We start from the raw sequence: 14,868 nt of genomic DNA, 5'->3' as shown, positions 1-14,868 counted from the left end.
CCCCCCCCCCCCCCCCCCCCGAGTTCCCTGAAGCTCAAGTTCAGGGTCTGCCCGAAAGAGGCATGGACGATGAGTGACTGCAGAGCCCGCTGCCGGTGGCATCTGGGATCAGCCTGGACTGACTGCTCGGGGCCCGGGGTCACATTCCTCGAGACCCCCTCTCCAAATTCAGCACCTTCCACAGCTCCCACGGGAATCATGCGAGAAGCTGAACTGGCGGCAGGGGGTGGTGGTGGGGGGAAGGTTTCCAGCCCCCCTGCGCACTGTCCGGAGGGAGCAGACAGTGGAGGTTTCCGAACCCAGTGCCCCCACCCCCGCCCCGGCCGGGAACAGTGTGCCCAGGGCCCGTCCCCTGCCCCCCACCTGTGCTGCACAGGGTGATCTCCCCAACTCAGCCCTGCGCTGTGGGTGTCGCTGTGGGGCAGCCTGAAGGGCCAGAATCGTGCAGGTTCCCTGCGAGGGGGTGTGACTTTTGGACTCTGTGTCTCTGAGGCCGGTCTCCCCTCCCCTCAGAGAAGGGGTCTTAAAGCGGATGGTACGTGAGAGTCAGATGGGACAGCTGTTATTTCTTTAAACAAGCAATTTCGGGCTTGATCCCTGTGCCTTTGGTGGTTTGGAGGTGGGGCCCTCGACCTGCATTTTTAGAAACCCCCGTTTCTCCTGATGTGCGAATTGGTCTGGAAAACGGCGATAGCCCCCCTCCCCCGCCCCTCAGATCCTCGTCATTTCGGGAGGCTCGCACGCACCTGCCCCTGTCTGGTTACGGCCTCGGCCTCCCCCCGCACTCAGCGACTTCCCCGCGGGTCCCTGGCTTATGCTTCTTGAATGTACTTTTTGAAAGTTGTCCTCACCCTTGTCCCGGAATCTACACCTCGTTCTCTCCCAAACCTCTGACCTCATGCTTCCACCTCGTCACCCTCTCGGAGCCCCCGCTGGGGCCACTCCTGGCCTGATGTGGCCGGGCTCCCACCCCCAGTCCCCACCACTGGCCATCTTGCGGAAGGGGCCCGTCCCCGGCTTCTCTTCCCTGAGTCGGCCTGCTGTGTCTGGGACCCCAAGCCTCACCCCTCTGACCTGCTTCTCCACCTTCGTGCCCTCATCCCTTATACCTTCTCTGTCCTTGCTCACCCGAAGATCTTGATGTCCCCCCAGCTCTGGCCTTGATCTTCTTTCCCTGAATTCCGTGCCCTCCTGGGTGACTTCCACGGCCTACAGCCCACCCTCCCGAGTCCCCGTTCACGCTGTCCTGGCCGATGGTCCCCAGGGTCCCCCCTGGTTCTTGGCTCCACACTATGGTGCCATGTGGAAAACCGGGAGCCCACACCTGACTGGGCCCCCTCCCTTCCGCGTCCTGCAGCCGGTCGCCCAGTCCTGGGGACGCTACTTGCTTTCTCCTTGGGCTCCTTTCCACCTTGTTCCCGCCGCCACTCCTCGCTTCCCACCTCTGACCTGTCACGGGGATCTTGGCCATGTCTCTCCTCTCGGCCTCCTGCCTCAACCCTTCCGCCCCATCCACCCCTTGGGGTCACAGCATTTGTTCTAACATTAAAATCCGACTGTATAATTCCCTGTTGAATCCAGGGGCTGCCGTCACCTAGAGAGGGAAGCCTGACCCACAGCAAGGCCCTTGGGGCCTTTCCAGTCTGACTATGGCCCACCTTGGCCCCATTCTTCTACTTTATGAAGGTGGTTTATTTTTATTTATTATATTTATTTATTTACTTATTATTTATTTATTTTTTATTTTTTTTAAAGATTTTATTTCTTTATTTGACAGAGATAGAGACAGCCAGTGAGAGAGGGAACACAAGCAGGGGGAGTGGGAGAGGAAGAAGCAGGCTCACAGCAGAGGAGCCTGATGTGGGGCTCAATCCCATAACGCCGGGATCACGCCCTGAGCCAAAGGCAGACGCTTAACCACTGTGCCACCCAGGCACCCTGATTTACTTATTTTTTAGAGAGGGGCAGAGGAAGAAAGAGAGAGAATCTCAATCAGGCTCCATGCACAGCACGGAGCCCGATGCGGGACTCGATCTCACAGCCCTGAGATCATGACCTGAGCCAAAATCAAGAGTCAGATGCTTAGGGGTACCCGAGTGGGTCAGTCGGTTAAGCGTATCCCTCGGCTCAGGTCATGATCCCGGCGTCCCAGAATCGAGTCCGGCATCGGGCTCCCTGCTCAGCGGGGAGTCTGCTGCTCCCTCTGACCCTAGCCCTTCTCATGCTTTTTCTCTCTCTCACACTCTCAAATAAGTAAATTTTAAAAATCTAAAAAAAAAGTCAGATGCTTAACTGACAGAGTCACCCAGGCACCCCAATTTATTATTATTATTATTATTATTATTATTATTATTATTATTGTTTTAATCAAAGTACGAGCCAGCCTTGTTTTCCTCGATCCCCTCTATGTGCCCAGCTGTCCTGTGCCACCGTCCAAGCCCCCAGATGGACGCACTGGGTTCTGTCTGGGATGCTCTTCCTTTCTTTCCTGGACCGTCACCATCAGCTTCCAGACCTCTCCCCACAATCCTTTACTCCTCTGTGAAGTTTTCCCTGATACAAACAAACAGAATTTGTCACTGTTCCTTTCGTGACCTGGGGTGCCCATCAGAGTGTGAGCTCCCGAGCTGGGGGTGGGCCAAGCCCCCCGCCTGGCTGGGCCCGGTCCCGGCGCTGGCACACGCGTGGCACGCAGTGGGATGAGTTAGAACTAACGCACTGTTGGGCAGGGCTCTTTATTTAGCGGGTAAGACTCATTTCAAACAATTAACACCTCTTCATAGGAAAATGTGCTAAAATCATTCTTTAAATTTACCTCTGAAAAGATTAAGATGATGATTTTATGTTCTAAATCCGTTCGCTTAATCCTTACTTTCTAAGGCACACGTAGCGTTATATGGCAAAAGGGACCTGTTACCGTCATTTCCTAATTAGTGAAATTATTGATCCTAATTAATAATTGATGCTTAATTTACCCAAATGAATGCGACTGCTGGTAACATCTGTACCTACACGTGCTGGGCAAATCAGTAAGTGTGCGAGGCGCTCGCGTTTCTGTGCACGTCCCAGAGGAATCCCGAGCGCGTCCACGCGGATGAGAGACGGGTGACCAGAATTCTCCCCACACCTCACAGATGTAAGTGTGCCCCCTTTCTTTCCCCTCCCTCCCTCCCTCCCTTCCTTCCTCTCTTTTAAAGATTTTATTTATTTATTTGAGAGAGAGTGAGGTGGAGGGAGAGGGGGAGAGAATCTGAAGCAGACTCCGCACTGAGCTCAGAGCCTGATGTGGGGCTCCATCCCACACGGCGAGATTACAACCTGAGCCAAAACCAAGAGTTGGACGCTCAACCCACTGAGCCACCCAGGCGCCCCGGGTTTGCCTCCTCTTTCAAGCAAAACGTGGGCCAGCCCGTCTCCTCCCAGCAGACGAGCCTGGGTTTCTGCTGGTGTCACCATGTCGCAGAGCTCCGCGAGTCCACAGAGCGGCCGTTGCATCGGGCCGTCCTCTCCCCGTGGCAGGCGGGCAGGTGCGTGTAGACGCCCAGCGGCCTCTAATCAGTGTGGTGATGCTGGTGAGTCCCATCTTCTGACAGGAGGCAGACCGGGTGGCTTTCTAACTCGGAGACCCTCTGAGCTCAGGGACAGAGTTTCTTTATCCTCACAATGTCCATCTACGTAGCGGCCGAGCCGTAGCAAATTGCCGTTCTTCGGCTCTTCTTGACCCGCAGAGATGGTCATTCCTGTGGTTCAGCCTAACGGAAGCAGGCGGGGGCTGAGGTTTGGCCACAGGTCAGGGCACCGTCTGCTCCACGGCCTCCCCTGGAGGACTCTGGCCGGGACAGGCGAGGAGGTGGAGAGCTTCAGGGTTATTTTGAAAATCATAAAGGAAGACACTTCTTTACTTATGTTTTTCATTTTTTTTTATTGTGGTGAAATGCACGTAACAAGAGATGGGCCGTGCGCAGCGTCGTTTCACGGTTTCATGGTGTGGAGTCTGTTCGCGCTGTCCTGCCGTCATCCCCACCGTCCATCTCCGGGACAATTTTGTCTTGCAAAACTAAGCCTCTGTCCCCCTGAAACACCAAGCCCCCAGTCCCCCCTTCCCCAGCCCCTGGCCACCACCGTCCTATTTTCTGTCCCTATGAATGCGACTGCTCCGGTCTCCTCGCGTAGACGGAATCACGCAGTGTCTGTCCTTTTGTGACTGGCTTATGTCACTCGGCGTGATGTCCTCAAGGTTCCTCCAGGTGGTAGCAGGGGTCCGGATGTCCTTCCTTTTTCAGGCTGAAGAATATCCGGTGCATTATCCACTGCCTTGTGTTCATCGTCTCATCCACCTGTCGGCACTTGGGGCGCTCTCGGGCCTTGGCCACTGTGAACAGTGCTGCTGTGAGCACGGGGGCACACAGAGCTCTTTGGGGCTCTGCTTTCCATTCTCTTGGGTACAGACCCAAAAGCAAAATTGCTGGACTAGCTGGTAATTCTGTTTTTAATTTTTTGAGGAACTTCCGCACGTTCTCCCCAGCAGCCGTACTAATTTTCCTTATTTTTTAGTGTAAGGACGCAACCGCCTGAAAAGAGCTCAGACTGCTAAACCAGGCAGATCTGCGTCTAAATTGAGGCCGGGCGGTGTGGCCCGACCATTCAGCCTCTCTGAGACGGGGGCTGCCTATCTTGCTACTGCTCTGGTTTCTCCTTTTTAACGGTGTCAGTGCATGTTTATCTCATTTCCCACCGTGCACGATAGGCCAGCAGAGGCAAAGGACGGAGGCACACTCTTCCCAAGGGGCCCCAAGTCCCCTGTTTCCTCCTGTGTCTACTCCCAAGCCCTGAGTCCATGTCCCGTCATTCCCCAGCTGCTGCTTGCCCGTCTCAGACCCTTCCAGCCCCCCCAGCACACCGCTGACACACCATCGTCTTCAGTCACTGCTTCTATGACATCCCTGTCCAGCTCAAAACACCGCCAGAGCTCCATTTCCCCAGCTCAGGGGCATGCGCCTTCTCTGGGCATTCAAAGCCCTTGGCCAGTGCCCCGGAAGCCCACCACCCCTGCCCAGGTCACCGGTCCTGCCCCCACCACAGCAACCCCCCTGTCCCCCTGGAGGAGGAGGCTGGGGTTCAAGTGCCAGCTCCCATCATCCCCCGTCTGCAAACCGGGGTGCACCCCTAGCCCCCTTCCTCCTCCGCCAGGTGGGGAAAGGAGCTTCCCCACTCCTCTGAGGGCTCCCCAGGGCAGGGACCGAGTCAGGTGTCTGGATGGGCCGCCTAAGTGCTGCCACCAGCCATATCCCCCAGAAAGGAGGGTCCAGCAACGCTCTGCGCCCCTGGCCGGGCTGTCCGTGGGTGAGTGAGGAGAACCACCCTCGGCTCCCGCATCTCCCAGCTCTGTGCCGGGAACACGGAGGGGCCAGCTCCTCCGTGGTTCTCACACTTGAGTGGGCATTTGCGTGGAGGGAGAAACTTGCTTAGAAATGCAGATTACACGCCCCCCCACCCCCCGCTGCCCCGAGATCTAAATACGGATCTTAGGTGGGACTCAGGCATCCGCATTGTTTCCAGCTTTCCTGAGAAATTATTGAGACCCATCACGCGGTGTAAGGTTGAGGCGTTTGATGGTTTGGTTTATATTTGTTGTGAAATGATCACCGCAGGAGGGTCTGCTGACATCCAGCTTCTCATACAGATGCGATACAAAGAGAGAAAACACTTTCCTCCTTGCGGCGAGAGCTCTGGATTCTAACTTCCCTCCATGTCCCCCAGCAGCAGCAGCTGTGCGACACCCTCTGTGCTTCCTTACCTTGCACCTGGGGTTTGGACCCTCTGACCCCCTTCCTCCAGCTCTCCCGCCCCCACCCCCCTCTGGTAACCACGTGTCTGATCTCTTTTTCTGAGTTTGTTTTTCGTTTTTGTTTTAGATCCCACATATCAATGAGATCCGGCGGTATTTGCCTTTCTCTGTCTGGCATATTTCACTTAGCGTAAGGAGGGCATCATGTTGTCATGAGTGGTAGATCTCCTCGGTTTTCTATGGCTGAATAGTATTCCGCTGTGCACATACGTACCACGACGTCTGTATCCGTTCTTCCATCCGTAGACGTGTCGTGGCTACTGCTAATAACGCGGCAGTGACTGTGGGGTGCAGATATCTTTTTGAATGAGTGTTTTCATTATACACAAACACACACACACACACACACACACACACACCCCCAAAGGAGTTGCTGGACCATATGGTCATTCTGTTTTTCATTTTTCATGGAACCTCCATACTCCTCCACAGGGGCTGCCCCCATTTACAATCCCAGCAGCAGAGCACAAGGGTTCCTTTTTCTCCGCATCCTCGCCAACACTGGGTATCTCTTGTCTTTGTCTTTTGATCTTGTCCACGCTGACAGGTGTGAGGTGGTAGCTCATTGTGGTTTCGATTTGCATTTCCCTGATGGTGAGTGATGCTGAGCATCTTTTCATGTGCCTGTTGGCCATTTGCGGATCTTCGGAAAAATGTCTCTTCATGTCCTTTGTCCATTTTTTAATTGGGTGGTTTTTCCGGTACTGAGTTGTAGGAGTTCTTTCTGTATTTTGGAGATGAACCCTTTCTCACATTTATGGTTTGCACTTACATTTTCCCACTCCACAGGTTGTCTTTTCACGTTGTGGATGGTTTCCTTTGCTGTGCAGAAGCTTTTTAGCTTGATGTTGTCCCACTTGTTTATTTTTATTTTAGTTGCTTGAGCTTTCGGTGTCCCATGCAAGAAACTGTCACCAGGACCTACATCAGGGAGCTTTGTGTCTGTGTTTCCTTCCAGGAGTTTTGTGGTTTCAAGTCTTACATTTAAGTCTTTGATCCATTTCAAGTTAATTTTTGTGAGTGGTGTGAGGTAGGGGTCCAGCTTTGTTCTTTTCCATGTGAATATCCAGTTATCCCAGCACCGTTGATTGAAGAGACTGTCTTCTCTCATTGAGTCAATGATTAGTTGACTGTATGAACCACTGGGTTTATTTCCGGGCTTTCGGTTCTGTTCCACTGGTCCTTTTGTTTTTTGCCAGCACCGTATTGGTTTGCTTATTGTAGCTCTACGTACATCTTTTTAAACATTATTTCTTTATTGGCGAGGGAAAGAGAGAGAGCACGGGAGCTCTTCTGGGCAGATGGGGCTGTGTCTCATCCCTTGTCTGGGTGGGGGGTAGGGGGGCTGCTCCAGGCAACTCTCACTTTCCCAGACTCTCCATTTGGGAGGGACTGGGAGCTACCCTCAGCCTTGGCCATGAATTCATCCTCCTGCCTCTGCGGAGTAGGGAAACCCTCCACAATGGACACAGGCTTTGCGGGTGATTAGCTTGCCTGCCTGCCTCTCCGCACGTGTTCCTTCCTGCCCTGTGGTCACATGGGGCTGGGAGACCCTGTCCACAGCAGGTGGGGCTGTGACAGTTCCCTGCCTGGGTGGGGGCAAGCCAGGCTCTAAGTCCCGCAGAATCCCCCATTTGAGGAGCAGAATCAGGCAGATCTGGACCCCACCGAGTCCCCTGGTCAGAGTGCGTCACCCACGTGCTTCTGCAGATGAGCGAGGCCACTGTTGGGATGACGACTTGGGTCCTGCCGCTGGGAACTCCGTGCCCAAGATCTGTGCCCGTTGTCGCAGGTTGCCCCCATCCCCATCACTGGCAGATTCCAGTGCTTGGGCCCCATGGATCTGCCTGCAATCCCTGTGCATCGAGATCAGAGTGGGGGGCCCCCAGAAGTGACCCACAATGTTGGGTCGGGGGACGGGCCTGGGGGAGGGGCAGGGTGGTCAGCAGGGAGCCTCAGAAGGCTGCCCCTCCTGCCTCCCCCAGGGACATTCGTCTCGGCCTTCGCCGTGCTGTGCGGAGCCCGCACCGACCTCCCGGACAGGCACGTGTGCTGTGTCTTCTGGCTGAACATCGCGGCGGCCCTCATCCAGACCCTCACGGCCATCGTCATGGTGGGCTGGATCATGAGCATCTTCTGGGGCATGGACATGGTCATCCTTGCCAGTGAGTAGCCGCCTGGCCGAGCCTCCTGGGGCGGGGGCGGGGGCGGGGGCTGGGCCGGGATGCGGGGCAGGGCTGGAGGAGGGGCAGGGCCCCACGGTCTGGGTGGCTGGGATCCTTCAGGTGTAGGCGCTTTGCCACGGAGGGCTGGTCCTCCCCGGAGGCCGGGTGCTGGTCACTAGAGTCTGCAGCTGCCTGGCAGAGGGGACCCTTCCCCCCCGCCGATCCCCTGCTCGCCCAGCCTGATGCCTGCGGGGTGTCCTGAGTGCGGACAGCCAGAGACTGAGCCAGAGAGTGTGAACAAGACAGGACCGAGCTTCTGATTGGCTCAGACACCTTACACATCCTCTTTGTCAAGGAAATAGCCCTGGACCACCCTGGGCTGTGTGTGAGGTGACGTCCCCTGTTCCTGGCGGCCCCGTCTCCGTCATGCAGTTTCCAGAAAGAAGGAAAAGCCATGTGGCATCCCTGCCCGTGGGAAGCCCTGTAACAGCGGGCTGTTGTGTTGTTCTGTATTTTTAGCTGGGACAGCACGATTATCTCCTTCCGTGTTGAGGGGACCTTCGCCAGTCATTTAGCAAAACTTGATTCAGACACAGAACTCTTCTGTGAAAGTGCCTAATGTTACAAAGATTCCTGAAATGTCTTAACATCTGTGAAATCACCTAGCGAGCTCTTAGAACAGACCCCGCACGTGCCTTGGAGCAGCCCCCCACGTGGCCTGCGTTTTCACACGTCTGTCTTCCGCACCGCGGATCGCCACGGACAGGGACCGCGTCTCCTTCCGCACCACGTTGCCTTCTCTTCCCGCCCCAGGCCCCTCGTGGTGTCCTACGCAACCAAGCCACTCATAGGCAGGACTGTCGGTGTCAGAGGGAGAGACGGCAGAGGCAGGACGGGAGTTCGGGGGCCCTAGAATGATCTAGAATGACCTGTAGCTGACTCCATCTGAGTTCAGGATCCTCGGAGGATGCAGGGCACACATAAATGCCAGGGCCAGGTGAGGCCTCGAGTCAGTGACCAGTCAAGCCACTGGGAAGAGAGAACGCAGGCCCTGGAGCCTGAGGGATCCAGGAAGAGCCGGTGGATTAGACAGACTGGCTGCCTGGAAGCAGGTCGTCTGGCAGCAGAGACCAGGGAGGAAGTGGGGTGGCTGTTGGGCCAGGACATCCCAGGCAGATGGCAGCCAGAGAAATGGGAGGGGAACAGCAGTCCTGGCCAGCGGCTGCGGGGTGGGCTGGCCCCAGGGAGGGCTAGGCTGGGGAGAGGTCAGGAGGCTGGGGAGGGCTGCTCTCAGAGCAGGCGTGGCCCGTCAGGACGTCAGGGAGGACAGGGACCCTGGGAGGGGAGCAGGCAAAGGTGTCAGAGACCCAGGCAGGTCCAGCATGGGAGCCTCACCCTATGCCCTTGACCGGGGACTGCAGAGCCCTGCAGGCAGGCCGGGAGTGCCGCAGAGTCCAAGGTGTCCCTAGGGGCCTGTGGGATGGCCCACAGCCTCCTGTCCCTTTCCCAGTTGGAACCAGGGAGGCCTGCTCTGGGATGTGTCCTCAGCCAGTCAGAAGGCCTGACCCCGAACAAGGCCTGACCCCTTTGACTGCTTCCTCCCACATCAGCCCGTGTCCGTCCAGGCACCTGGGCACTTTAAGAAGAAACTTTCCACTAAAAGGGAACGCGCCTACGTCACTATTGTGGGTTGGCGCCTAATCCCTAGAGCTTTCTGGTTATTTTTATCTTGGTCACCCTTAAAACCCAGGGGTTTTAAAAACCACGGGGTCTGTATCTTAGAGATGACTGAAAGGGCCCCCCGATCGGGTCCTAGATGAGGAAACGTGGACCCCAAGATGAAGGAAACTTCTCAGCTGGAACAGTCCAGGATGAGTTTTTTGGGTTTTTTTTTAAGATTTCATTTTTATTTATTTGAGAGGGAGAGAGAGAGAAGGAACAGGGAAGGGGGCAGAAGGAGAAGCAGGCTCCCCGCTGAGCAGGGAGCCTGACGCGGGGCTCGATCCCAGGACCCTGGAATCATGACCTGAGCTGAAGGCAGACGCTTCACCAACTGAGCCACCCAGGCGCCCCAGGATGACCTTCCACACGGCATTGTCCAGGGTGTCATCAACACACACACCATCCAGAAAACCGCTAAGAGGACAAGCAGGGAATTCCAGATCTAATAGACGTTAAAACCAGGGACTTACGATCTGTTGATAATAATAACAAGCCAACAACAGCCTGTCCTGGTCGAGGGTGAAGTACGCGATAGTTCTCCTCGCGCGCTCTGCCCCGTGCCCACGGCAGGCATCGCCGACCTCATCACACCAGCGAGGGAGGAGTGGGCTCCGCTGAGCTGTGGGGCCAGGGGCGGCCCGCAAGGGAGCTTCTCGAGGGAGCTTCTCGGGGGAGCTTCTAGGCGGCGGGGCTGCAGGCTGTGACCCCAGGGCAGGGAGAGCCCTGGCCACGCCCCTGCAGCCCAGCACCCCCACCTGCTGGTCCCTGGACCCCTAGCACAGTGCTCACGCGTCCTGACGCTTTTTAGACTCTAGCCAGTCCCTCCGGCCTCTGTTTTCACCCTGTTTTCTCTTTCTCTTTTCCTCCTCTCCCTCCTGCGGCCTCACATCCCTGTGTTGCTCCCAAGTTTCCCAAGGTGAGTCTGCTGATGGGCGCAGGGCCCCCAGCCCGGGCTGCTGCCCCCCCGCGCCCCCGCTGCCCCTCTGTGCCCCCTCACCCCAGCTGGCTGCTGGGCTTTCATCTCGTTTTTGGTTTTTATGTATTTTCATTTATTGTTGTGTTTTTGTTTATTCTGTTTGTGTTTTCTTTTTGTTTGGATTTCTAGCTTTTTAGTTTGGAACACGTTGAAGCATAGACAAAAGTTGAGGGCCTAGCACACGGAGCCCCTCAGGGCCCACCACGGCTTCAACAACACATAGTCACTCTCGTGTCATCTGTGACATCTCTCCTGCATTTTCCACACATTATTCGGACTTAAAATTGGTGAATAATTTGGTAAATAGAGAAAACAACTGTTAGGTCCTCAGAAGTTCCTCTGGGGGCTAAGTTGCCAGCTAACAGTGAGGTGGGGGGCATTTCGCCAGTTCCAAACTCATAACTTCATCCCTAAATATTTCAGTGGCTCAGTTTCCCCGGTGGGCTCGTGAAGGTCAACAGTGTTTTAAAGGCTCGGCATCGTAGGTCATGTTTGTCTGTGTCCCAGACGTCCGGCTGATTAAACACACCCATGGGGATGGTCTTCTATGTCCTGTCTTCCTGTTTTCCTTTCCATCCTCCCCTTTCTGTCCACACGTCCCAGGTGCCCAGCGCTTGGAGATGGAGGCCTGCCCTGCAGTCTTCTGGGCCAGGGGCATGTCGATCACTGTGCGACCCCCACACCGGATGCGTTCCTGTCCTGTATCCCCACTAAACCCAAAGTTGCACAGCTCTTAAAAAGTTCATGTCCTTGGGAAAAGGTAGACCCTGAGTATAGTAGTCATTCACACCTTAGTGTGAATAAGATCTCAGGCCCATATTGCAGTTCGCAGGTGCCTCCTGGAGAAATCCTGAAAGAAGTAGACATCTAACCATCTCTCTTCTGCTTCTTCCCCACAGGCTACAAGGAGCAGGGCATCCCACAGCAGCTGTGAGCCCGAAGGAGCCGCCGAGAATTCCAGGGTGGTCCCATGAGGGCTGCACCAGGCCGCGGTGGGCACCAGGACCTTTACATATGCTCTTCTGCCATCTCCTTGGGTTGGAGTGGAAGAGGGGGATTTAAAAAACATTATTTATTTTGAAAACGCCTCTGCTTTTCTCGGCAGGCTGCAAGGCTGCCAGCCCTTCCCCCTGCTCCAGAAAGACGCAGGCCCCCAGAGCATCTCAGGTGGGGTGGGGAGTGGGGGGGCAGGATTGCGGACAGAGAGGCTGGGATGCTCAGCTCGCCTCTGCCCTGCACGGCTCCCTGCCCACTGCAAAGGTGCCCCAGAGCTGCTGGGCTGGGCAGCAGGGGCTCATCGAGGGGCAGGATGTGGTGGACCCTTCTTCTGGGTTCCTAGCCTTGTCTGAGTGTTTGCACTGTGGTCTCCTGGGGGCCGAGCCAGGGCAGGAGTGAGGATTCACACACCCCAGCCCGGTGGCCCTGGGCTCCCTAACTAAAGCTTGCCCTTTACCCACCCCACCTCCTCGCCACTGAAATCTCTGGGCCTGGGTGTGTTTTTGACCTTTGTTTCCCTATAAGGCGGTCGGCGACTCCGTCCTGGGGTGAAGCGGCTAGAGTTGCCAGGTGTTGGTCCATAGAATCCCCAGTGCAGGTGTGAGCGAGCACGGGCCAGCAGCCTTTCCCTTTATACTGAACCCACTCCTGGCCTACAGTCCTCCTAAAATCCTTGGGGCAGGACAGGTCTCTGAATTCAGAAAACATGGGTTTGAGACAGAATAAGACCCATTTACCGTGCATTTCCTAACAGCCCCGCAGTCTGGAGCGCCTCCCGACCATCGAGCACATGACTGTTTTTGCAGAAAATCCTGTGAAAAGTCAGACTAATTGGGATCAATAAAAACCATAAATAGCCTCACCTTGCTTGCTTCAGGTCAGATTTTGGCCTAAATAAGCTATGGAAGAAAAGTTAGCATTCAAGAGCTTTTGGGGTTTTAGAATTGGAAAAAAAAAAATTTATGGGGTGGTGGACTTTTATCTGAAAAATCCCTCTTGCAGATGAGGCCCTGGGGATCTTGCTGGCGTTATGCAGGGATTCCTCCCTTTGCAAAGGGACGGTCGGGGCCTTCGTGGCGCCTGCCTGTGTGATTGGGAATTGGATCCCGATGGGGGAGGAACTCAGAGGAGGTGCTGGGGCCACTGCGGGTCAGGGATTGCTCTGAAACGGAGAGAAAGGCCATCCAAAGTCATGGCGGACATCTACATGTCTGTTTTCATATGCTTCCTAATGTGGGAATTGCTGAACTGTGGGACTGGCCCAAAGCTGTTTGCAACCCCACTGGACTCCCCGAGGGGGCTTTTCCTGCCTGTCGGAGACTCAGAATGTGCCCAGGGCTGCAGCAGTGACCTGTCTGGCCTTTTCCCAGTTGCTGGACAGGCCCCCTCGCTCCCCCAGCCCACTCACCTCACCTGCTGGGCTCTCTGATGATCGTCCTACCAGGGGAATGGGCCTCGGGGTCCCTGGGGATTGGGCAGCTCTCGGCATCCACGGAGAAACAAATCCCCTGCCCACCCCACCCCCGTCACCTGATCCTGCCCCCCTTCCCTCCTGACCCCAGCCAGGCCTCTGCGGCTGCTTTCGTGTTTGGAATCTTGTGCGTGTTCAAGGCGTGGGACCAGCTTTGGTTTTATCCAGAAAGCAAGCAGCTTTTGGCGTCTGCATACGGCAGCTCTGGGCCCAGAAGACAGCAGGTGGCTGCTGGCTGTGCCCTGGGAAGCTGCGTCAGAGAGGGGAGCCCCCCTGCAGCCAGGTCAGAGGAGCTCTGGCTGAGGGACGGTAGGGGCCCAGCCACCCCCCGAGGCCCTTTGCCCCCACACGTGGAGGGACGACGGGCCTTGGGCGCATCCCCCACCGCTGGGAGTGGAGGATCTTGCTTTCCTGGCTGGGGCTGGGGCGGCTGCTGAGCGGGAGAGGAGAGAGAGCAGGTTATGTGGCATGTTTAGTGGCGATCCAGGCACGGGGGGTTTCTTGAGTGAACCCCGTTATGTGATGGCTAATACAGGGGTTTGTGGGCTCCGAAGGATGGTTCCCCTAGGCACCCACCTCTGCCCCTGAGGCTCCCCTCAGCCGCCAGCTGCTTCCACACTTGCGGGGACGTCGGCCTCCGGAAGAAGCCCTTTCCGCGTAGCTGATGTGTGCGAGGAATGGGGGCACCCCCGTCCTCTGAACCCCCAGTCTGTGAGGATTGCCACGCAGGGGAGCAGCTCAAGACAGCCACTGTCTACATGAGACTGTGGCCTTAGTGTCACTGGCTCAGATGAGGGACAGGGGAGGTGAGGAAGGACCTTCGCTCTGCTGCCCCAGGACCACGCATCAGCCCCGACAAGGACAGCCTCCAGATGTTGGGCCCTTGCCAGGCTCGGCGTGGCGCATTGGACCCCCGATGACCCTTACCAACAATCCTGGCGGGGGGACGTCAGTATGCGGAGTTTCCAGATGTCAGGACTCAGGCGCCGGGAAAGCAAGGCCCTGGACACGCGCTCACAGCGGCCTAGTGGACTCATGGCCTGCATCGCAGCCTTGCTGCAGAAGGGAAGGGGTCTCAGGGGCCGCAAGGATCCTCTGGACGGCCTTGCCCATGCGGAAGTAGCAGGTGACAGGAAAACCCCCTCGGCGAGGACTGAAAGGCTCCACCACGCGCCGTCCAGGGCGGCCCTCCACCCCACGCCCCGAGCAGCGGCCGGAACTGCTCCAGGCCCTCTGACCCCCCGCGTCCCAGAGGCACGGCTGGGACTTCAGCCTCACGCAGACACCACGAGGGCTGAGGAGCAGTGGGGAGCACGCGAGCTCTAGGAGGTCGAGGCCGCCACTCGGTCAGAATTTCCCCGGGAAGTACAGGGACCCAGACCTCAGCAAGGAAAACGGAACACTGAGCCCCGAGGCCAGCGCAAGGTGGGGTGACCCCCAGGCCCAAGAGAACGCCTTTCGAAGGCCTGAGGCTCTCGAGGAGGAAGCCACAGGTCCACTGCGGGGGTCCTTCTGTGCCAGCCCAGCTCTTTAAACCCCCCCCCAATCTACAATGTTTTCTTTAGTGAACCCCATGCCTGCGCTGCAGGGGTCGCTCGGGTGTGGGCCTGAGCCAGCGTGGGGCCCCATCCTGCTCCTGGGGCCTGAGGCACTCATGACCCTGGATGTGTTTTTCCCGTTGGTGATGGTG

At 56.6% G+C, this 14,868-nt stretch overlaps 1 protein-coding gene across 2 annotated transcripts in view; it reads left to right on the top strand.

The window, feature by feature from the left end:
- STUM (stum, mechanosensory transduction mediator homolog) overlaps nt 1-12,565 on the top strand; it is a 49,174-nt gene extending 36,609 nt beyond the window's left edge. The window contains exons 2-4 of one of the 2 annotated variants that reach the window (XM_040636108.1): nt 7,834-8,013; nt 10,643-10,651; nt 11,611-12,565. In XM_040636108.1, coding sequence (XP_040492042.1) covers nt 7,834-8,013; nt 10,643-10,651; nt 11,611-11,645 — 224 coding nt within the window. In that variant the 3' untranslated portion in view covers nt 11,646-12,565. The remainder of the gene's footprint in view (nt 1-7,833; nt 8,014-10,642; nt 10,652-11,610) is intronic. The other variant, XM_040636109.1, reaches the window with a different exon arrangement.
- The last annotated feature ends 2,303 nt before the right edge of the window (nt 12,566-14,868 follow it).

The sequence above is a fragment of the Ursus maritimus genome, unplaced genomic scaffold (genome assembly GCF_017311325.1).
Source record: "Ursus maritimus isolate PB19 unplaced genomic scaffold, ASM1731132v1 scaffold_2, whole genome shotgun sequence".
NCBI lineage: Eukaryota > Metazoa > Chordata > Mammalia > Carnivora > Ursidae > Ursus > Ursus maritimus.
The sequence above is the reverse complement of the archived record's forward strand: the minus strand, read 5'-3'. Positions and strand labels throughout refer to the sequence as shown.